The 24,916-nt window shown below is 47.2% G+C and overlaps 1 protein-coding gene across 5 annotated transcripts in view; it reads right to left on the bottom strand.

The window, feature by feature from the left end:
- The window catches only part of WFS1 (wolframin ER transmembrane glycoprotein), a 330,060-nt gene that overhangs the window by 189,285 nt on the left and 115,859 nt on the right, over positions 1–24,916 (bottom strand). For all 5 annotated transcript variants that reach the window (XM_069631983.1, XM_069631985.1, XM_069631984.1 and 2 more), the window contains exon 4: positions 5,454–5,598. In XM_069631983.1, coding sequence (XP_069488084.1) covers positions 5,454–5,598 — 145 coding nt within the window. The remainder of the gene's footprint in view (positions 1–5,453; positions 5,599–24,916) is intronic.

The following is a 24,916-nucleotide window of genomic DNA, read 5'->3' as shown; positions in this document are numbered from 1 at the left end:
GAGACATGGCCATTCAGGTTCCTGTCCTGTCATTTGGCAGGCTCAGCCTGTCTGGCCATAATACACAACCTTCCACAGCCGAGCTAAAATGGCAAAGTAGTACCATGCAGCATGCCTTAACTCAGGCATTGCTTATATTTTGCGTTTACCCTGCCACCAGCTTGGGCCACTTATATAATTCTAGTTTTGGTTCAGGCTTGCATATCTTAAATGCAACCCCTCAGCTGCAGAGACTGGAGTGTCACTGCAGCTGTCAAATTGGCAGATGTGGCCCCTGAATCTGCGCTGTGCCACTGGTACAGCAGGTGCTGCAAAAAAGGATACTGATGCAGCAGGACACCAATACACACTAACCATCCATTTGGCATGGAGCTTATGGAAAGGGAATCTGATCAGATTACCCTTTCAGAGATGGAATTGCCTGCAACCTTTTATTAATTAATACAAATCCAAAAGGCCAAGGCTTTCTCACCCTTGCCAGATAGCAATTCATCACACTCATCTCCGGATATTATCCCAGCCCAGTACACAGAGTTAGACAGTGGTTCCCCCTTCACCAGCTGAATAAGGCTGTCAGTTTCCCCACACTACGTCATATTTAATTCACAATTGGATTGGTGAAATCTTCCCGTTGGCTTGCTTAACAAGTTGACAGTCCCAGAGACTACACCTTACCTTTCATTTCATAGGTTGATCATATTTTTGGCATGTGACGGGTGTATTATAAACAGGTAGGACTCAATCATATTTTTTTCACATCTTCCTGGGAGAATTATTTCCATCAATGAAACATGGATTTTCATATTTGCATGATCAAGCCAAATTCAGGGACATGTGCGTTGAAATTTTACAGTGAAAGTTGACCAAGTTATTAAAATGTATATAATGCATCAATTATGAATATACCGAATTTGGTCTAATTTTGTAGGGGAGATTCTCACAAAGTCAGAACAGTTGTCCTTTTTCAAAATACCTATGTATTGTGTAGCCCAAATCGTTTAAGCACCAAATAATGTCATTTAAATGGTCAGCTTTATTTCTACTGAACTGTGCACATGAAGGTTTCCATTAGCTAACAGATGGTCAATTCAATGGGGAGGCAGAGTTCAGAGTTGAAATTTTAAGTGCATTGGTTACCTTGGAAGCTCTGCTTCTAAAAACCTAGAGCTGCCTCCCATGTGAATAACTCCGATTTTACCAGCTTGAAGACCATGGAAAAATTGCATTTAAGTCAATTTTCCGGATTTCTTTTTAGCAGTGAGAGCGCCAAGAGATCACGCAGGTGGCAACGGTGTGCAGAATAAGAACCTGTATTTCCATATTTGCATAATCAAGCCGAATTCAGGGATCGATTGATGCCGGATAAGAGGTCTGCCTCTCCATATGGTGAATTTTTAATTCCATGGGACCTCCAGTATAGTTTGTCTTTCACATGCAATTTAAACTTAGGTTTAAAGTTCATTAGACACACTGAAGAACCTACGTTCATAGGTCTAAGGTGTTTTACTGGCGTTTTAAAGATTTGAGGGAAAACTGTGACAGTTTAAACTAGTGGGGTACCTATGGTTCTCTCGACCCCAACATGTGCTCCCGTCCTCCATAACCCAGGCTTCCCTAACCACCAGAACGTCTATGGTGGATTTCTAAAGCACGGCAATCCCTATTGTCAAAGTCTTTTCTAATCTGGGGGTGGCAGCTAAAGGAAGTGGTCTTCTCTAACTCCCTGAGGGAAACTGAGATTGTGATAGTAGGGTCCCCAGCAATGCTAAGGAAACTCTCCTCTGATTACTCGTCCATCACGATTAACGGGATTACTATACCGATCTCTGCTTCAGTGAAAACTCTTGGAGTGTACCTTGATGCCACACTTTCCCTCACAAGACCAGTCAATGCAATCTCTTCGGCCGCTTCTTACACTGGTAAGCTCCTCAATGAAGCTAGACAATTCCTCACACCTGAGAGCTGCCTCACCAGTGAACATGTGATTACTGGAGACAGACTTGATTACTGCATCGCTGTCTATGCGGGTACATCTAAGAAAAACATCAATAAATTGCAGGTAATTGAAAATTATGCGATTCACTGCACTCAACATCCCGAGAAGGGACCACATCCCAACAGCAAGAAGAGAGGTGCACTGTCTGCCAGTCCAAGAAAGGGTTATTTTTAAAATCCTTACCATCACGCACACATGCCTCCCGAACAAGGCCCCGGAATACTTGACACAAACACCAGCAGAACAAGCAACATCAGACCAGTAAGGTCAGCCCACACTCACTATATCGTTCTACCTAGGGCAAAAGAGCCAGAGGAGCAGGCATCAGTTTCCCGGCAGGCACGGCCACGCATTGGAATGCCCTCCCACCCTCGCTAAGAGATGAAGAATCCCATGCGGCCTTCAGAAAAGCCCTAAACACTTGGCTTTTTGCCTAACATTGACACCTATGAAATCTCCCGGTATCAAATCTCTTTGCCCGAGTCGTTGGGTCCACCCTGACAAACATGCTGTACTGACAATTTACATTATGTGTAACTGGTTTTTTTCAACGCCTCAATGCCCAAGGGTTTAGGCGCTTTACAAATGTTTAAAAAAAATTAAAAAAATGGAAATAACATTTCTAAATGTTCTTTGCAATTCAGTCAGCCGACTGTTTTCACTAGGGTTTCTGCGTCTTGGACACACTTTCCTCCTTTTCAGCCCCTATTTCTCCCTCTATATCCATTCGTTGCACTCCTCCCTCGGAGATCTTCATACTTTCTCCCTTTGTATCGAAGGCCATGCCTCCCCTCTTCTCTACCAGACTTCGATCCACTGCAAATTTCAACTCCTATCAACTCTATCCACTCTGCAGCTCTTCTCTTAATCCTTTATCTACACCACTGTGTCCTGATTTTACCACACTCTCCCCGCCCATCTCTTCCAACTATGTCCCTACTCCCTTCACTCCAGCCTCACTGCTACTACCTCTTTGCACTCTCGCCACACCCTCCTTCCATGCACTTATCACTCTCATTATCTCTAATTCTCCCTTGTACCTTCTTTCCCCCTCCCAGTCTTTCGCCTCTCAGATACACACCTTTATACACTATACACAACTGATACAACACTCTTTTACACACAATACCTTACAGCACTCAAAACATATTGCCACAGTCTGCTTAGCAACCCTACTCCACCGCCCGTGCTGCGCCTGGTCACTTCATCCGCCACCACTCCACCTGATGTCACCCGAACACCTTTCAATCTCCTCTGTGCTGGCTGGGCTCTCATAACCCGCCTACACCCTTCCAACACTCTTCCTGGCTCCCATTGAACTCCTCAGTCACATGCTTCCCTTAGGCAATCTCTGGCTATGCTATCCCTCTGAAGGCTGGGACTTCTCCTAGAAGACATTAATGATTTTAGCCCTGCCCCTTTTGAATCTCCGTTTACAGGGTGGAAGCCATGTGCTCAGGCTGCTAGTTTTCTTTCTGGTTTTCTCCATGCTCTGGTGGGTTTTGTTTTCAATTGAGTTTGGGCAGGATGTATCTTTCTTCCCTGCCGCCGCACCCCCCCTGCAGTTCCTTCTCACTCTTAGTTCTTATTCTGCTGCCCCACCATTCCCCCCGTGGTGTCCGCCTGGAGTGGGTAGGCCTGGTGCTGCGTGTCTCAGGTCTGTTTGGCAGGGAAAATCACAGTGGATTCCACGTCTTTTATCAATTCCATAGCATTTGTTCCAGTCTGGGTTTTATTGGGTGATCACAGGTGCATTTTGGGAGTAGAAGTTCTGTAAAAGACAAAAGAAAACTCTAGCCAGAGGAGAGGCTGACAGGCATTGATAAAGGGACAGTTACCAGCAGTCACAAAAAGGTCACTCGGGGGGGTAGAGACCGACGCCATCCTCATCCCCATCCAACTCCCTCACACTACTTCTGGGAGGTGTCCCCGGCCCCCCTTAACAGGGTCAAGACCGAGACCATGGCACTATATTTGCTGCATCTGCTTGGTGCTGCAGGTGAGATTTCTGTGCCCTTTGCATATGTAGTCTGCTTGTAAGTGAAGGGTTAGTGTTTACGCATCTTGGAGGGGAATCTATTAAGCTGGTCGCTCTCAGCCCACCATGTCATCTTGGTGGTTCCAAATGGGTTTTTCTTGCCGCTAACTGGGCGCTTCTGGGAATAGTAGTTTTGCTATATAAAGACTAGAACCCTGGCCAGTAGAGGCGGATAGGCATTGCAGATAAGAAAGTGGCACATCAGACTGGGGTTCCTCTAAACTGCCCCACGCCACATCTGGGGTAGGTCAGGCTCTACCCTCGTAGCCTACCTATCCCAGGTTGAGAGGGGTCCCTGCTTCCCTCTATCAGTCAAGATTATGACAGGAAGCAATGCAACATTTGGGCATATAGGTAAATGAGAATCATTGGTTATGGTGCACTATGTACGCTACAGAAAGAAAATGGTTCCTCATGTTAAATGGTGCTACTCTGATAGATGGCATGGATGCAAAAGTTGTACACAAAGCAGTAGTCTGCAGAACACGAGTGTTCTGGGTAATAGCCACACATTGTCAGAGGGAGATGTTATTGCTCGCAGCTTTCAGTTGTCATCCATGCAAGGCAGTGATATAGGAGTTATCTTACATGGGCAAGAGGGAATGATCACATCTGTTTGGACCACTGCCCATTGAAAAACAAGACAAAACTCATAGATTTTCAAATTCTGTAGGCCTTCAAAATATATATGTATTAGAGTTTACCTGGCCCTTTATTGTTGGCTAGGCATAAAAAATGTTGTTTAATGGAACTTACCAAAACAACTTGTTTCTTCTACCCCCAACAGTAACACAGATTCAGAAGGACAAGTAGCAGATATGCATAGTTTTTCTTTGGTATCAGTTTGTTTTTCTTTGATATAAGTTTGTTGTTTGTCAGTTTGTTATGCTTGTACCCCTGCTCCCCCCCAACAACCTAGTAATGGACTTGAATTAGCAGAAATGTCGTCAGGCATAGTATGCTTATTATTATTGTATATCATTCTAAAATTTCTAAAGCCTTATGAATGATTGAATCCCATGTTCCCCTCCCGTCTTGGAGCGCTTTGAAGCACTTGTTTAGTGCATAAGCACTTTATAAATAAAGGATACAATACAATCAAAACAGATCGCACAGGCAAGACATGGGCAAGCTAACCTCTACAGACCTGCAGCCCAATATCATAGGCAAACATAGTAAATAGCTATAAAGGGGATACTGATGTAATAAAATGCAAGACCAGTAGAAGGTTTACCCTAATTTGAAGCAGTGTGATAATCATCCGTAATAATTACGAACACCACGTTGTGCCATACATCAAATGCACCCCAATTGTATTTCTCTGAAATGTATGTTTCCTCAGATGTTCCACTATTTGATTTATGGCTACTCAAAGGTTACTCAAGACACGCAAGCAAGAAAATACACAATTCAGATTACCTCTCCTGTCTGTTAAGCATTTTCTAAGAAGTTTGACAGCATCTCTTCGTCCCTGTTTTGCAGCTTGAATCAACCAACCAACTGCAATGCAGCTATTGACTTCTTCATCCTGTTCTTCTGCCAGCCTTAAGTAGTATTTCCCAATCTGTATAAAGAAAGCTAAATTCAAGTTTATCTGTTATGGCATTTTGATCTTACGTTGCACTCAAATATCAGTAGACGAGGGGTGTACATAATAATCTCTACTCATCCTGTTGGCCTTCCTGGGTTGGGTTGAAGCTAGCTCACATTAGTCCTGAAAGAGACCTACCTCTACAGCAGTGGTCTTCAAACTTTTTTGGCCTGGGCCCCCCCTGAGCAATGTTTGGGCAGGCCGGGCCCCCCCAAATATGCCAAATGGACAGTATGTAAAAATGACTATGAACTATTGCCTGCCGTCACCGCACCCTATTCCCAGTATAGTCCCTATGCACTCCCACCTGGTCCCATCACAAACGCTGGGCTCCCACTCTTACCAAGTCCCTAGGTTCTCCACACACCATCACAGACCCTGAACTCTCCCCCACCCTGCTCCCACCACTATCCCAAACCAATCAATGGGCGTTTGCGGGGGTGGAGAGATTCCGCCAGTGAATTTTTCTTTTTAAAATAATGGGTTACAAAGTTGTATTGTAGAGCATACTTTAAAATAAAAATGGGTAACAAGCCAGACAGTTTGCAATTGGCGCTGAGGGGCCAAGGGGGAAAGCATGGTATTTTTGACTGGAAATCTATGATAGACATCCAGTAAATAAAAATACCATCCCTGTCCCCTGGGCTCCACAGCACCTCAGGAGAGCCGATTTTGGCCCGTGGGTAGCGGGATTGTGCAACAAAGGCATTTTTAAAATGCCTTTGTTGCACAACCCTCCTTACCCCCTCTACCGCACACTTGCCAAAATCAGCTCAACGGACCAAAACAAACACACTCATTCACACAGCAATCACTCTATCATTCAGACGAGCACCCATCACCATACACTCACTCATAACAAAAGCTTACAAGCAACCATACACATAAAAAAAAATGAACATAAATGTACCTTCTGCAGGGGCCTGTGCGTGGGTGCTGAAATGCCCTGCTCCACGTTGCTCTGTCCATATGTGCGAGAGGCGCAGGAGCTCCCCCTCGCACATACAGACATGCAGTGCCCCAGTCAACATTTCCAATGAGCTATGCAAGGGTGGCGAAGCAAAACGCACCCAGTGGTGCATGGCTCAGTGAGCATGTGCGTCTGGGGAACTGAACTGGCAAAAGGGAAACAGTGTTTCCCTTTGACAGTTCAGCCAGCCCAGGAGCACTCCCTCAGCTGGAAAAAGCAGCTGAAGGAGTGCTCAGTGTTTCACTGGGCTGGCCCCTCAGCTCCTCCATAATGGGTGCGGAGGCCACTGGGTGGACGCTCCCTCGCCCATTATGGATGAGCCGCCAGGCTCGGAATGGCCAATAGGGCAATAGGGCGATGCCTGTACCAAAAATGTAAAATGCTAACGTAGGCCAGTCAAAATAGGCAACTTTTTTGGCCAATGGCGGGCAGTTTGATTTACTTCACTATGCAGCTAGTCGTTTTTACCATTGTTGCTGAATAAATATTCTTTAAATATCACAATTTGCTTACATTTTAACAAAAAAAAACACCCTTGGATACTAGTCAAACAGTCTGTGACTAAAGGAATAAATATCCATTTGCAACTGCGGGCCACTTTTTCATTGGTGCCTAGGACAGTTTTATGGTCAAGTCCAACTATGTGAGCCGCCCCTGCCCATTTCCTCCAATCCCCATAAAATATATTTTCTTTTTTTTTTTCCATTTCATGCTGGGCTCTCGCGCCCCCCCCCCCCCCCGGGATGCGGCCGCTTCCCACAGTTTGATGACCTCTGCTCTACAGCATTTGATTCATTGAATATCTTTGTTTTGACTCCAACATTGTCTTTTAACAAACTGCTGTTTTACCTTTAGTTTTACCAATGCACATGATTTATTTCTCCAAAACGTCTCCTAACACCATGCATGATGAAAACTCTACTAGGCTCCCATCTGAGGCTGCATGCAACTGTCTGAAAAGCTGCCTTTTTGCCTCACAGCTGTTAGTGCCTCCAGGTATAATTACCTGAGCTAGAAGGCAGCCTAGGTATAACCAGTGATACCACTTTTCAGCCAAAGAACATATAGAAAAAGTGGGACTGTTCAGCAGACCAGACTTTCTTGCAAAACCACCTTTACATTGTGTCGCAAAAATGAAAGACCATCCTCAATCTTCCTACTTCTACTCTCTGACCACTTCAAGTTATACAGAGCAGAACCACAAGACTTATCCTTAGCCTCAAGCCCAGGGACCGCCTCTTTCTGGCACTGAAATCTCTACACTGGCTCCCTGTGGATCAAGTTCAAGTCCCTCTGCATAGTGCACAAGGCTTTCTGGGGCCGGGGCCTGCACTACCTAAAACTCTCTCTCCCTAAATACTCCCCTTCTATAGCCCTCCGCTCTGCCTCTTCCAGATCTCTGCGGGTGAGGAAGTACAAACAGAGATTTGGGGGTAGAATTTTATCCTCTGCAGGTGCCTCCCTCTGGAACAGCCTCCCTGCATACCTCCGTCTTGAGCCAGATCTCAAGTTCCGGAAAATTCTCAAGACCTTCCTCGTCTCCTCTTTCTCTCTCCTTCTCCCCTGCTAACCCCCTTATCGCGGACTGGTCGCCAGGCGCACCTCCAGAGCCACACTGGTAACAGACTCCCAAGCCAGTCCTACACTTGCCTCCGTGCCTCTGCATTCTGCCTCGCACTTCTGCACTCGGAACACTAATGCCTGTACGACATGTGAGCCGAAACAATATGGCGTTGGTGCGCAGCCATCTTGGACATTCATCTCCCATCACCGTAATAAAGCCTACGTTTTGTTCAGCAGAATAGAGTGTGCATCTTGGCAGCGAAGGCAAGGTTATATAAATATTGTTGCCAAGTGGACTTATTGTGAAGTATAGTTATTGTATTGTCCGCTGAAGGACACGCTGAAGAGGGAGTCGGAGCGCTCTGCAGGTGCAGTGATAAGGAGTCCTGAGAATGAATGCGAGGAGAGGGAAAATGGGTTTTTCCACTCCTTGCCCCTTCCGCTTCCGCTTGTGATCTGCTCTTTGGCCGAGGGCAGCCATAACTGGGAGGGGCGGGGATATGCTCCTCTGAAGGGGCCCCTGAGGGACCCTCGTTTGTGGAACCAAGGCACAATCACCACACACGTACTGATATGCCAGACACAAGGTTGTAGTCCCAAAATCTAGGGTTTATTGCAAGGCAAATAGGTTCAGTTGGCCTACTGGTCTCACGCCCCGCGACGTGTGTCTACCAGACCTCGGGGGACGCAAGAACACAAAAAAAAATCATACAACAGTTACATATATACAAAACAAGCATCTTGTAATCAGTAGTGACACATTCTATACCGCCCCTAATACATTCCCTTTGAACCAGGAACGATGATTGACAATAGTGACGAGTATGACACCTTCCAACATCTATTTAGCAACAGTTTGCAATTTTGCAAGCCCGCAGACAAGTCTTCGTTTTAGGAACACAGCGCTTCGGTTTCTACAAGCAAGCTGTGCGTAGGGAGAGACACATTCCAGGCCTTGCTATCTCTTTGTTTCTATTTGTGTACCGGCGGGTCAACTTGGATCTACCGGGCTTAGGAGAAGGGGGCCGCAAAGAAGAGCAAAGGAGAGCATAATTCAAGTCGTTTTAATGTTCGTTCTAGCATTTCTTCTGTGCTAGCCCAGACTTGCTGGCACCTGTTCTGATTAAAATGCCCGACTGTTCAATCATCCTTCAAGGATATACGCGGGAGGGACCGGGCATCTCTGTCTGACCTACTGGGTTATAGTTCAACATGCCACTTGCGGCCTTGCATTGCGCACCAGTGAAGCAGAATAATATTTCAGCAAAGCAGTTTTACATGAGGCAAAAAGGCATTGTTAGAGAAAACAGTGAAAAGACAAAATGGCGATTATAGTCACCTTAAAATGGCCGCACCTTTTGATAAGCTTTAGCTACATCTTTCTAATACTAAACACATGAGGCGGTTAGTCTTCGGCCAACAAATTATATTACCTTGCGATCGAGGGGGTGTCTATTCTTTCTGGACTGACACCTCATAAAGGGAAGTGGTAAGTGGAAGTCAGTCAGAATTTGGATCCCCGGGTGATGCAGTCTCGCTGGAAGGAAGGATGCTCCGCTCCAGATCCCGTTATTGCGCGTATTCTATTTGCCTACCTGCTCTGAGACTAAGTAGTCCTGATGTGGCGAAAAGAAGGTGTCTTCTGCAACAGCACTCACAGTGATGCCCTCTTGTTCCATGTTTTCTCTATAAGTGACTATATGTTTATCTTGTATGTGATAATATATATATATTTTTTTTTATTGGCAACCACGGCGAGTGCAGCTCGCCTCACTGATAAGTGTATAAGTGTTCAATATATATATATATATATATATATATATGACAATGCATTACTTACCGTAAAAGCATTTCTGATGGTTGTATCTGCTTAGATTCACATGCTGTGCATAGGTCCGACATCCAGTGGTCACTGCGGAGTATTGCATTTTGTTTTTCGTAGTCGAAAAGGGGACGTCGACAAGGCGTGTCTGTAACACTATCCCTATAGTGACGTGCGTTGTACCCACAATCCCTCACGCGTCGAGGTCCCTCTGTTTGTATTTTTCTGCCCTGAGGGAGCCTTCTAGACGTGAGTGAGTACAGAAAAGAGAGATATAAAAGGAAGTCTATGTTCCTTCCATCCGAGCGGGGAGGAAGGGTGGGCGCATGTGAATCTAAGCAGATACAACCATCAGAAATGCTTTTACGGTAAGTAATGCATTGTCTTCTGATGTTTGTTAATCTGCTTAGAATCACATGCTGTGCATAGACTAGCGAGCAGTACCCGGAGTTGGCGGTGGGTTATGAGAAGGAACAGTAGAGAAAAGATGTCTTAATACTGCCTGTCCCACCTGGGAGTCAGATCTTGAGTGTGCATCTAGACAGTAGTGTTTTGTAAAGGTGTGCACAGAACTCCAGGTAGCCGCTTTGCAGATGGACTCAAGGGGAACATTTGCAATGAATGCTATGGATGCCCCAGTGCCTCGAGTGGAATGTGCTCTTGGCTTGAAGGGTAGTTCTCTCTTAGCAAGAGTGTAACAGAGAGTGATGCATTGTACAATCCATCTAGATATAGTGGACTTACAGACTGCATCTCCTTCTCTTCCTGCTGCCACCGAGACAAAGAACTGATTAGTCTTTCTCAGTGATCTGGTTCTTTCCATGTAGAACATGACAGCTCTGCGTACATCTAGTGTATGCAGACTTTTTTCTCCCAAGTTGGAAGGGTTTTGAAAGAACGTTGGTAGTTCTATAGATTGGTTTACATGAAATTTAGAGATGAATTTTGGTGCAAACCTTGGGTGTGTGCGAAGAACCACCTTATCCTTGTGAACTGATACGAAGGGGTCTAATACAGAAAGAGCCTGTAGTTCACTTACTCTCCTAATGGAGGTGATAGCTATTAGGAAAGCAGTCTTAAGAGTGAGGTATTTAAGAGTTGCCTTGTGCATGGGTTCGAAAGGAGTGCCCATGAGTCTAGAAAGTACCACGTTTAAGTCCCATCCGGGAGCTGGGCTAGCTATTGGGGGGTGTATTCTTTTTACCCCTGCCATGAAGGCCTTTATAACTGGTATCTTCCACCACGACACTTTAAGTTGGGAAGTGGTGTATGCAGAAAGTGCAGCTAGGTGGACTTTAATGGAATTAAACACTAGACCTGAATCCAGTGAATGGGTCAAGTACAGAATAATGTTAGTGGCAGAGCAGTCAACCGGGTTGATGTTCTTACCTCTACACCAGATGACAAATCTTTTCTACTTGCTAGAATAGCAGTGGTGAGTATTAGGTTTTCTGGCTTCCCTGAGGATGTCCATACATCTCTGAGGGAGATGTAAATGTCCAAATTCTATGATCTCAGGAGCCAGGCTGCTAAGTTCATGGTCTGAGGGCATGGATGCAGTGTCCTGCCCTTGTCTTGTGACAGCATGTTGTACGGGCAAGGAAGTTTCATTGGGGGAGATAGGGACATCTCCATCAAGTGAGCGAACCATGGCTGCCGGGCCCACATTGGGGCCACTAGTATCATGGTCACCTGCTCTTGGTGCATCTTGTGCACCACCTTGTTGAGGAGGGGAGTCGGGGGAAAGGCGTAAACAAATTTCCCTGACTATTGAATCAACAGACCGTTCCCCTTGGACTGGTTCTGGGGGTACCTGGAGGCGTAACGTTGGCATTGTGAGTTCTCCAAGGTTGCGAACAGGTCTATTTCCGGGAAACCCCATTGCGTGAAGACGTTTAAGACGATGTCTTCTTGCAATTGCCATTCGTACTCTTTGGGTAGGGGGAAGTCTCTGCTGAGTTTGTCTGCTAGCAGATTGAGTTCCCTTGGTACATGTTGTGATAGTAGGAACATGTTGTATTTGAGAGCCCACTTCCATATATTCTGGGACAGCTTGGACAGTCCTGGAGAGTGAGTGCCCCCTTGCTTGTTGAGATAGTACATGGCTGTGGTGCGGTCTGTGAGGACCATCACTGTCTTCCCTTGTAAGTGTTCCTGAAAGGCTTTCAGTGCTTTGAACACTGCTAATAGTTCCAGCAGGTTTATATGTTTGGATGCTAAGCTCGGAGTCCACACTCCGTGAGCAGTCTGATGGGATAGGTGAGCCCCCCATCCTGTAAGGGATGCGTCTGTGGTTAGAGTGGCTTCCACTGCGGGTGTGGCAAAGGTTTTCCCTAATAACAGGTTTTCCTTTGTCCACCACCGTAGCGAGAGAACCAAGGCCTGCGAGACCACCACTAGATCGTCCCATTGTCCGCTGGCCTGACACCACTGGCTGTAGAGCCACTCTTGCATTGGGCGCATGCGCAGGCGCGCGTGAGGTACCAAATAAATACATGACGCCATCATCTCTAGCAAACGCATTGCTTTGCGTACCGTAACCTCTCGACCTGCCACATAATGGGGGATCTGAAACAGCATGTTTTGGACCCTCTCGTTGGAGGGGAAGACGAGGCCGTCCTTTGTTCGAATTAGAGCACCTAGGAATTGTTTGATTTGGCTGGGGTCTAAGCTGGACTTCTTTTCGTTGATGGAGAAGCCCAGTTGGGACAAAAGGTCTACGGTCCTTTGGGTATTGGAGAAGCATGTTTCGTAAGAGTCCCCTGTTATGAGCCAGTCGTCGAGGTACGGGTAAACCGGGATGGATAATCTGCGCAGGTGGGCCGCTGCCACTGCCAGTACTTTCGTAAATACCCTTGGTGCAGATGCTATCCCGAAGGGTAGTACTCTGAACTGGTAGTGTTTGTTCTCTATCTTGAACCTGAGGTATTTTCTGTGCGCTGGCAACATTAAAATATGAAAGTATGCATCTTTCATGTCTAGTGTTGTCATGTAATCCCCCTGTGATAACAGTGGGATTACATCCTGCAAGGTTACCATACAAAACTTTTGGGGTTTGACAAAATTGTTCGCTGGACGCAGATCTAATACAGGGCGCATGGTTAAATCCTTTTTGGGTACAAGGAAGTACACTGAATAAATACCTTCTGTTACCTGCGATAGGGGGACAGCCTCTATAGCTTCTTTCTTTAGTAGCTCTTCTACTTCTTGAAGAAGAATAGTGAGGTGTTCCGGTGTCATGCGCCGGTTCCGTGGGGGTCTGTATTTTGGGGAACCGTTGAATTCGATGCAGTATCCGTGGGCTATGGTGGATAATACCCAGCGGTCTGACGTTATTCTCTCCCATGCTGAAAGGAACGATGTTAGCCGGCCCCCGACCGGTGATGCATGGGAGGGGACCCGAATCTTTGGGTCATTTGTTGGCATTGGGCATGGGGCCTTTTGGACTGGAGCCGCGCCCTCTTCCTTTGCCACGACGTTGGCCTCTTTGACTGAACTGGGTGCTTTGGTTAGAGGGTCAGTTGGTAGCAGAGTAAAATTGTTGTTGGCTTTGCTGCTGGCGTTGGCCACGAAAGGAGTGTCTATTGCCATAGCTGCGTCTGTTAGGTGGCCTAGAAATTTGGTCAAGAGTCTTGATGGTATCAAACTCCTTCTTCGCATGTTCTAGGGCCTCATCAACTGCTTTTCCAAACAGATGCGTTTGCTCTATGGGCTTATTTATTAGGGAAGCCTGGGTTTCTGGCTTAAATCCCGAATTGCGCAGCCAGACATGGCGTTTGAGAAGTATTCCCTGAACCAGGGAACGTCCAGCTGTCTCTGCGGCATCCAAGGAGTTCTTTACGATGCCCTGGTTTACAAGAGTTCCCTCTGATATAGTAGCCAACAGGCGTGAACGCAGGGGTTCTGGTGCGTCCTCTGCTTCGCTGCGCAGCTTGCTCCACTGTGCATCTGCGTAGCTAGCTAATAGGGAATTGTTATTCGCAATCCTAGTTGAGAAGGCGGCGGAGGTCGTGATTCTCTTCCCAAGTGCATAGAGCTTCTTGCCCTCTTTGTCAGGTGGTGCCTCACTAGTAGATAGTGGTACCCCCGCTTTCTTTCTTGCGTTAGTAACTACCAGAGAGTCCGGAATAGAATGTCCCCTGATGTACAAAGGGTCAGAAGACGAAGGGCTGAAGAGCTTTTCTATCCGAGGGTTGACCCCTCTGACTAAGGCCGGATTGGAAAGGGAAGGAGTTATTCTTCTCCTAATAGAAGCCAGGAGCGGAATGGACTGACTGACCGGGGCTTTTTCTTTAATAACTTTTTCTACAAAGTCTATGTCCGGAAAAGTCTCCCCTGTGTCTATTTCAAAATGCGCTGCTGCCTTGCGCAATAGTGCATTAAGTGAAGGCTGGTCATCTATGGGGGAGGTGTTCCCAATAGGTGAGTCCTTGGGAGGAGAAGGGTGAAAGAGATCAGGGTCTGAGTGCACTGATGGGGATTGCCAAGGCTGCACTGATGGGGAGTGCCAGGGCTGTGAGGTAGCTGTATCTTCCTCAAAAGCTCCTGCGCTAGTGTAAGGGTCTTCCTCAAACCTCTCCTCCTCATGTTCTTCCTCTCCACCTAAACACTCCTCATCTTCCTGGAGGTATTGCTCCTCTTCAGTGAGGTCATATGCATCTGTAGAAGGGGGAAACAGCCTAGGAATCTTGACCCTGGGGTCATCCTGGGTCCATTCTCTTGGTCTTTTGGGTGTGGGTGGGTTTTGGCTACCCAAAAACCTCTCCATCTTTTCCATACAAGAATGGAGTCTTTCCATGGTCTCATGGGGAACCCCTGAATAGTCTAGAGGGGGGAAATCAGTGTTATCACCTTCAAAACGCTTCGAACGCTCCCACAACGTCGACGAAAGGTTTCCGTCGCCCTCAGAAAAGCCCTCCGGTAGTTCAGAAGTGCCTTTAGATGAATGGGGCAGTTCCTGGCTACTCTTGTGCTTTTTCGGCGTTTCTATTTCCTTGGGTGCGGTATTCGACGTCTGTTTCGTCGTCCGCTTACGTTTATCCTCGGAAACAATTCTCGCCAGACTCTCGACGACGAGTTCGTCAGTCGAGGGTTCTGGAGTCGGCGTTGCCTGCGCTGCGCGTTGTTTTTCGACGGCCGCTCTATGGAGCGTTACGTCGGATGTTTTTGAGGTAGCGCCCGTGTTAGATGAAAGCCCAATCGCTGGTCGCGGCTGCGTTTGCGGGTGGGGCTTGAGACCCTTGCGGTCTGAGGTCGACGCCGGAGTGCCCTGCGTCCCATTCGGCGCTGGTGGATCCTTCGTCCTCGACGAAGAAGAGCCGTGGGTTGTGTGCTTAGGCCTATGGGGTCTGTGTGCGTCCTTGTCGCCGGGGTGTTCATCGCCATAAGCAGGGCGTGAGCCGAGCCCGTCGGGGCCGGGGACGGACGTCGAGGAGCGCGAGCGCTCCTTCTGGGGGTTAATGACTTCCGTAACGGACGTCGAGTTATCACCCTCCTCGTCACTGTCTGTAACAGCGGCAGCGGGTGAGGAAATTGACTTCGACATAGCGTAGTCCGCCCACCTCTTAACTTTCCGTTCTTTAAGTGTTCTTGGTTTCAAGAGCTTACAGGCTGCGCAGCTGTCCTCTTTATGATCGAGGGGCAAGCAATGATTACAGAGCTTGTGTTTGTCCTTCCAAGTGTATTTGCCCCTACAGCGTGGGCAAAACTTAAAAGGTGTCCTCTCCATAGCTGAGGCAATAAAAACTGGTGATAACAACCCCAAGGAAAAGATAGGGGAGAAAGAAAGACATTCTCGACGAGAAGATAAAAGTTCGAACCCCCACTCTCCCTACTGTATGTTGGCCGGCGAGGCCTGGCCACGTGTTCGGCAGCGCCGAGGGATCTCCTCCGTCTCTTCCTCTCCGTCGAAAACTTGCACGGCGGAGAAACAGCTTCACAGCTAACGTCGAGGGGAGGGATCTTTACAATAAGTATATATTAAGGACCGAGGTCCGTAGTAATTGTTTTGCAATGTCTCTCTAGGAGCTCCGCGTAAGGCGACCATAAGCTGGGCGGAAAAAAACAATCTGAGGGACCTCGACGCGTGAGGGATTGTGGGTACAACGCACGTCACTATAGGGATAGTGTTACAGACACGCCTTGTCGACGTCCCCTTTTCGACTACGAAAAACAAAATGCAATACTCCGCAGTGACCACTGGATGTCGGACCTATGCACAGCATGTGATTCTAAGCAGATTAACAAACATCAGAATATATATATATATATATATATATATATATATATATATATATATATATATATATATATATAGCCATGTAGTTATGGTTAAGTTGCAGAACTTTCGGGGGGAGGGGGGGCCCTATGGGCGCAAAGTTATAGGGGAGGTCTTTTCCATAGACAGACACTTTGGGAACCTAGGGTGCTAATGGCCTTCATCCCCCATTACAGGGGCTGGAACGGGGGGATAAAGGTCCGGAGACCTCGTTATCCAACCTCGCTTTGCTTGGGCTGATAACTTGGGCTGCCAGGTCGGTATCCACCGTTCCAGCCCTGGAACGGGGGATAAATACCACAATATCATCATTAGCATAACACAAAATGCAAATGGAAATGTTGGAAAATCTTATTGAGTCTATGTGCTTTACTGAGAAATATAAAGTAGATGGAATCTAAGATTTTTTTTAGTTTATTTTTTAACTGTGAAAGGTGGTTCCTAAAGGAACATTTCTTTTATTGTTTTTGAATGCATTTTTCTTTTTTTGCCAGGGGAGCTTAGAACGAAAGGTGGGGAGGGTAACGAGGGAAGAGGCACCAAACACTAATATGGAGGGGCAAGTGGACAGGGGACAATGTTGCACGTGTGTTATTTCTAAGGTAGGGGCAGTGTTTCTCATGCTCCTTGATTACAGCAGTGGTGGTGTCTGTTGGGGAGGAGGGATGGCATTAGCTGATTTCATTTTAAGATAAATATCAGTTTTGCTAAAAGTATGTACTGTGTACTAGATTGTTAATGGATGAGTAGGAATAGGTGTTGGAGCTGTGCAAGGGAAATTTTGAAGTTGAAAGTTCCTAGATCAGTAGAAAATGAAGTTCCAAACTGTCCGCGAAGCACGGATCTTCTTGTGAAGTGCAGACGGGTTCTCGGACACGTCATCATGCCGCGCGCAGGCATATGGTCATGTGGCACTGTCCGGAAGGTCCGCAATGAAGTCAGATGTTCGTAGACATTATGGTTAAGTTGCACTAATAAAAAACTATGAAATTCAATGAAAAAACTTTGTTAAGGGGACGTTATGGTTAAGTTGTGCTACTAAAAACCTATCACATTCAGTGAAAAAACTTTGTTAAAGGGACGTTATGATTACAAGTAAAAACGACAAACCCCTGAAATTCACCATTTATGGTAAGCTAAGCAACCATAACTCGCGCCACCACCGTGCACTGCTAAGAAAAACACCCATGACATCAAAGATGACATCACATGTCTAGCCCCTTCTTTTTTTGTTCACCGACATATCTAGGCCAGGTGAGTTTATTCACTGACAGTCAAAAACTTTAAATTCAAAAGGTATTACATTTGTAGACATTGCTATTCTCACATGTTCTTACAGTACTTTCCTTAGAATGCAATTGCATCTTATGATGCACATACATAGGGGAAGAAGCAGGTCTGAAACACAGCAATCATTTCTATGCGTAAAGATAATCATGTTGGTTATACACAGTGGCTCATGATACTGCCGCCTCTTGTTTACTTACTTTACTCTCCCTGTATAAGCCCCATATTTGTATACATTTCTGGTCTCTTAATGTTTTGTGTGTAGTAGTACAAGTATGTAGTAAGTGATGCATTATTACCTAGTTAGTATTTGTTTCACAGCATGCAAAAGTGTGATAAAGAAGCATTCACCGTTTTACTATCCAAAATGGGAAAATTAGAAATATTACATCTCTATGGTGTATGCTGCAGCCAATGCCTATGTTTCTGTATGAGTAGCTTCCTGTTCTGAAACAACACTGCAATGAAATGTTCTTTGGAGTGATACATTGCATAAACAAGTATGTAGTTCATCACATATCACCAGATGACCCCTGACACTTTTTTGCCAACATTACATTCACAACCCCTTGTAGGGACTTCCGATGAAAATTAAATACACATGTGATGTCATCAATCATATTTGTGAGGTCATCTTTGATATCATGGCTGTTATTCTTAGCAGTGCACAGTGGTGGCGCGAGTTATGGTTGCTTAGCTTACCATAACTAGCGAATTTCAGGGGTTTTTCGGTTTTACTTTTAAGCACGTTTTTTCATTGAATTTCATAGGTTTTCATTAGTGCAACTTAACCATAACGTAATTTTTCATTGAATATATATATATATATATATATATATATATATATATATATATATATATATAATACATTACTCACCGTAATCGTATTTATGAAGCTTGAATCGGATTAGATTCACATGCTGTGCATAGGCAGACATCTAGTGGAAGCTGCGGAGTAGTAAGTGCAGTTGTTTTCGAAATTCGAAAAGGGACGTTGACAGGGCGTGCCAGTAATACTATCCCTAGTGTGACGGCCACTGTACCCATGGTCCTTCACGTGTTGAGGTCTAGTAGATTGTTATTTTTCTGACATGAGGTAGCACGAAGTGTAGCGTGAGTACACAAGTATCCAAGCAGATACGTATCAGACAAGCGCATTCTCTCCGAGGGGAGGAAGGGTGGGCGCATGTGAATCTAAAGCAGATACAAGCATCAGAAATACGATTATGGTGAGTAATGTATCCCTTCTGACGCTTGCGGAATCTACTTAGATCACATGCTGTGCATAAATTAGCGAGCAGTGTTAGCAGAAGGTGGTGGGATGTGAGAAGGTTCATGTGCGAAGAGATGTCTTAGAGCCGCTTGTCCCACCTGTGCATCTGTCTTGGAATGAGTGTCAATGCAATAAAGCGGAGTGAAAGTATGTATTGAGCTCCATGTAGCTGCTTTGCAAATGCTGTCTAGAGGAATATTTGCAAAAAAGGCCAGAGTGGCTTCTGTGCTCCTTGTGGAGTGTGCACTGGGCGTAAAAAGACAGTGTCTTGTTTGATAGGGAATAGCACAATTGTATACATCTGACTATCCACCTGGAGATGGCATTCTTTGAAATGCGGTCTCCTTCTCTGCCTGGTGCCATGGAGAAAAACAGTTGAACAAGTTACTCTCTTACCTGGTAACGTTCTTTCGATGGGATGGTCCTCCGACGTATTCCATATCAATGACATGTAATCGCCACAGCTGTGCTGCTTCGGAAAATCTTCGGCGTATGCGTCCTGCGTCGATGACGTCGATACGCCGCCCTCGAGGACCTCCTCCGACGGCCGACATTAGTGGATGTTATAAGTAGGACGCATGACGCCCGTAGCCTTTTTTCCCAGAATGTGTGGCACCAGTCTTCTGCCAGTCTGACACACAAAGCCTTTCGGAAAAGTAAGCTGCAATAGCATAAGAGATTCTGTAGCGGGGAAGGCAGGGAGGGCGCGATATGGAATACGTCGTCGGACCATCCCATCGAAAGAACGTTACCAGGTAAGAGAGTAACTTGTTCTTCGAGGGGATTGGGTCCTCCGACGTATTCCATATCAATGACAGACTCCCAAAGCAGTACCAACGCAAGGAGGTGGGAAAAGAATTTAGAAAACAGAAATTTAGAATGCCCAATCAAATTGCGGACTAAAGGACCGCCTTGCCAATGGCCAGATCCTGCCCACGGATGGAATCAAGGGAGTAGTGACGTACAAAAGTATGTACCGAAGCCCAGGTGGCTGCATCACAGATGTTACGAATAGGAACACCCCTCTGTAGGGCAGTAGAGGCAGCCATACCCCTGGTAGAACGGGCCCGCAAGCCGACTGGTGGGTCCTTAACCACCAAGTGGTAACACTCAGACAGCCAAAATAATCCAACGAGACAAAGTCTGTTTCATCACAGCTTGTCCCAAACGCTTTCCAGCGTGACCAATGAAGATTTGATCGTCCACTCTGACCCGGGACATGCGTGAAATATAAAAGCTTAACGCTCTCCTAAGATCAAGCCTATGGAGCCTCTCCTCGTCCTTACCAGGACGTAGAGGAGGATAAAATGCCGGAAGAACAACCTTCTGGCCTAAATGAAATTCCGACGCCACCTTCGGAAGAAAGGAAGGACGAACTCTAAGGACAACCCTGTCCTTATGAAACACAGTGAAGGGTGGCTTAACTGAAAGTGCCTGTAACTCACTCACTCTGCGAGCGGAAATGACCGCAACCAAAAATACAGTTTGAAGAGTTAACAGTCTCAAAGGGCATGAATGCAAAGGCTCAAACGGAGCACCCATCAAAAACTTGAGAACAAGGTTCAAATCCCAACCGGGCACCAGGAAAGGTGACGGAGGGAACACATTAATTAAAATATGAAAATATGAAATTAAAATAGGAACACTCTTCAGACGAGCGCTTAAATATGGACAGCACCGCCAGGTAACCTTTAACGGTACCCACTTGCAGGCCCCTGTGGGCCAAAGAAAGCAAAAAAGACACCCATGGGAATGTCACATGCAAAAGGATCCACATTCTTAACCCTGCACCAGTCGCAGAACTTACACCAACGGTACAGGGACTTTGTTGCGGGCCGTCTGGCCGAGAGCAACACCTCCATCACGTCTTCATGGAGGTCCCAATCCTTATACCTCAACCTTTCAGAAACCAAGCGTGAAGGTTGAGGGATCTGACCTCTGGATGGAGAACCTGACCCCCCCCTCCCATGAGAGCAGATCGTCTCGGTAGGGAAGACGAAGTGGAGGGCAGATGGACAAGTCTAGAAGGTCTGGGTACCACGTCCTCCGGGCCCACGCCGGAGCAATGAGGATCATCCGGGAACCGAACTTCCATAACCTCCGCAGTACTTGCAGGATGACGGGAAGTGGAGGAAACGCGTACAGCAGTGGGAATGACCACTCACTATGAACGCATCTCTAAAGGCTCCTTTTGGAGGAAATTCCCGCGAGCAGAACCTCTCGCACTTCCGGTTGACACTGGAGGCGAAGAGATCCACTTGAGGGGTCCCCCAAAGGGCGAAGATCTCCAGGAGAATCTCCTGAGCCAACTCCCACTCGTGAGAGATCACGCTCTGCCTGCTCAGAGCGTCTGCCGTCTCATTTTCGTCTCCGGCCAGATGAACTGCCGAGATCGAAACTTCCTGCTGGATTGCCCAGAACCAGAGCTGCATCACCTCCCTGCACAGAGGAAGTGACCCTGCCCCCCCCTTTTTGTTTAGGTGGTGCATGGCCACCGTGTTGTCCGTCAGGATCAGGACATTCTTCCCTCGCACAGTCAGCAGAAAAGCCTTCAGGGCTAGCCTGACGGACCTCAGCTCCAACAGATTGATATGGAGTCTGGACTCCGAAGGAGACCAACGACCGCTGACTGTCAACTCGTTGGCATGAGCTCCCCATCCCGTGAGGGATGCATCCATCACGATCGTCACCTCCGGCCAGGGTAGCCAAAATGGAGCCCCCTTCATCAGATTGTCTTCCAACGGCCCACCACAGAAGGTCCTGGGCGGCTGAGGACGGCACCTGAACAGGGTCCAACAACCTGCCGGACGACTGAGACCACTGGAGCTTGATTGCCCATTGCAAAGATCTCATCCGCAACCTGGCCTCTGGCACCAGAAGAATGCAGGATGCCATGAGGCCGAGCAATCTCAAGAACTCGAACGCTGGGAGACTCTGGGCAAGCTGAAACTTGTGCACCATCTGCTGAATGTGAAGAGCCCTCACCTGGGGAGGAAAACACTGCCCCAGGGACGTGTCGAGCACAGCTCCGATGTACTGGAGCCTCCGAGTTGGGGTCAAATGGGACTTCAAGTTAAGGGAGAAGCCCAGCTTGTGGAGGGAGTGGCAGGTGACTGACAGATGATCCAGGACTTGCTCAGGAGAGCGCACCCTGATCAACCAATCATCCAGGTAGGGGTAGACGTGAATCCCCCCTTTCCTGAGGTGCGCTGCCACCACTACCTTGAGCTTGGTGAAGACCCTCGGGGTGGAGGTCAATCCGAACGGCAGGACCTGAAACTGCGAGTCGGCAACCGCAAACCTCAGGTACTTCTTGTGCTTTGGATGTATCGGCACATGAAACTAAGCGTCCTTGAGATCGAGAGACACCAACCAGTCCTGAAGTTGAATGGCCTAGAGGACTTGAGAGAGAGTAACCATCTTGAACTTGTCCTTCCTGAGGAGTTTGTTCAAACCGCGCAAGTCCATGATGGGTCTCAAACCCCCGTCTTTCTTGGAAATCAAAAAATAAGGGGAATACCATTCCTTGTTCCTCTCCGCTACAGGCACCAGTTCTATGGCACCTTTCTCCAGCAGGGATTGAATTTCCTGCGCAAGGAGCGGATCCGGACTCTTCAAAGAGAGATTCCCCGGTGGATTGTCTCGAGGCCTCTGCCGGAAAAGAAGACAGTAGCCGTGGGTTATGATCTCCAGAACCCACACATCTGAAGTAATGGCGCGCCACTCTGCAAGATGCTGCGCCAGCCTTCCCCCAATCGGCGAACCATGGGATGTGGCCTCATGACTGATCTGAAGTGGCTGCGGCGTTGCCTGAGGGCAAAGAGGCAACAGCCCGAGCGGCCTTGGCACCTCGAGTACATTGCTTTCCACCTCTGGCACTCCTACGGTAGCCCCTTTGACTGGCAGCTCCTCTCGCTTTACCAAAGGACGAGTAATAACGAAAGGAACCTCCTCTCCATTGCTGTCCCCTAGGACGAAAAGGCGGAGGTTGGCGAACTGCAGTGCCCAACAACAAGGCCCACCCAAAATCTGTAAATGCCCGCTCAGCAGCGCTGTGTGGGCATTTACAGATATTGTTGTCAGTGCAGTGGGCCCAACTACATTAGCTTCAGGTCCCATTTGGTAGACAATCCTGGCTACGCCTCTGGCTGTGTAGCCCCGAAGGAGTTAAGGGCCTGATAGAGAGTGGAGGTGACCTTAGAGGAGATGCGTTGCGGGAGGATATTGGTCTCAATGGGAGAGCAGGGGGGTATGTTTTGTCGTGTCAGGGAATTGGGTGCGGATGGCGTGGGCCAGCTGTGCATGTCGAAACCGGTCCATGGGTCTCAGGTCGAATTGCTCTTGCATGGTCTCAAAATCCAGGAGGCAACCCCCCTGCATCACATGCGCTAGTGTGTGTATCGCTTTTGCGCGCCAGTGACCAAAAGAGCCCATTTTCACTATTTCCAGGAGGAGCGCATTGTGCCATATGGGTTGTGATAGTGTTGGCTTTCCTTGCATCCCGCCAGGCACGACGAATATGGTGGGTCATTTTGGGCAGCGTCGGGAGCTGGTTGTGGGTGGCGTACAGGATCTGCAGCGGGGTTAACGGGGCCATGATCTCCAGTTCAACACGGATGTGTGGTAGTGTGGGGTCTGCGTGTATCCAGTCGTTTGCTACCCCTATCTGTATCGGAAGGTTGTAGGTGCGTATGCAGCGTAAACCTATGCCTCCCTCCCATACTGATCTCTGGAGCGTGTCAAGGGCGATCCTGGATTGTTTCCCACCCCATAGCAGCGTGCGTAGGTGTTTGTCAATGAGTGCGAAGGTTTCTCGGGGGATGAGGAATGGGGCATTCTGGAGAACATACAACAGTCTGGGGAGGGTCATCTTGAATAGCACGGCTCTACCCATTAGCGATAGGGGGAGTGATTGCCAGTGGGGGGTGTCTCTGTTGAACCACTCTCAGAGACTATGCTGTGGGACGCATTCAAGGCATTCATTGTGAGAGTGTATTGCTAAAGAGTTAGGTTTACTAAATGATACAAGGAATAGGCTAAAAAGATTAGAGTTGCATGCATTGCAGGTCAGATATGATACAACACATGAGCAAGGACTGAATACTGCAAGACATACTGAAAAGTTAGAATGAAAGCGCAGACACTGAAATGAGTTACCTGGACAGAGAGGTTGCAGCACAGTGATTTGGAGAGTTAGAACAAACTGGAAGGTCCGTTGCTTGGGTGGTGAATAAGGAACGTGACACTAGCATAACTGACATACCAGAATTAAGGTATAAGAGAAATGTGCCAAACCAAAACACATTTTTCTTTTTCTGGTAGTGGTACCACCAGTCACTGTAAAGCATTGGAGTGTCATCCTCTGATGTAAAGTTAAAAACATTTACTGTTTCACTAGGATTTACACACTTAACATGACAGGGTGGAGCAGTACGAGAGACTCCATCAGAACTAATCAAAATACAAATGGCTATTAATGGCATGGCCTGTGACAAATCACCTGGGCCGGATGGTCTCGCCACAGAATTTTACCAAGTGTATGCAGACATTTTAGTGCCCGTCCTTAGGGTGTACAAGGAGGCAAATGCATTTGAGTATTACCATCAACCCTCAATGAAACACTAACTATTGTCCTGTTGAAACCAGACGTGTACACTTATGAGTACAACTCTTACAGAGCTCCATCAACATGGAACGTATCAGAACCTCCGGCGGATAAGTCTCTTTTCTACAAAAAGTCTGTTGCCACCGAGGACCTGCTGCACACAAAATAATAAACAAAGAGTTCCTTTCTGTCTATATGTTGGGTGATGCATCTTAAGCCCTGGGTCCCCCTCTTCCGGGCTCAGACCCCTCTTGAATGTTAGCCTCCCTCTGCCGGGGTCACGGTGGCTTGTATTTCAAAGGATTTTGCAATTCTTAAAGTCGTTTTAAAGCGTTCACGGTGAACCTCCCTTTATCTGGTTCATGCATGTCAGCACAAATGTTCATTGAGGCATCAGGCTTTGCCCCTCTTTATCGACCTCCCTCCGTCGGGTTCACTCCTGCCAATCTTTTCTCTCACCATGCAGGATTCATTTCCCTTAGCCTTCCATTACT

The sequence above is a fragment of the Ambystoma mexicanum genome, chromosome 6q (genome assembly GCF_040938575.1).
Source record: "Ambystoma mexicanum isolate Mex_15411 chromosome 6q, UKY_AmexF1_1, whole genome shotgun sequence".
Lineage (NCBI taxonomy): Eukaryota > Metazoa > Chordata > Amphibia > Caudata > Ambystomatidae > Ambystoma > Ambystoma mexicanum.
Note: the sequence above shows the minus strand (reverse complement) of the source record. Positions and strands in the feature narration are given on the sequence as shown.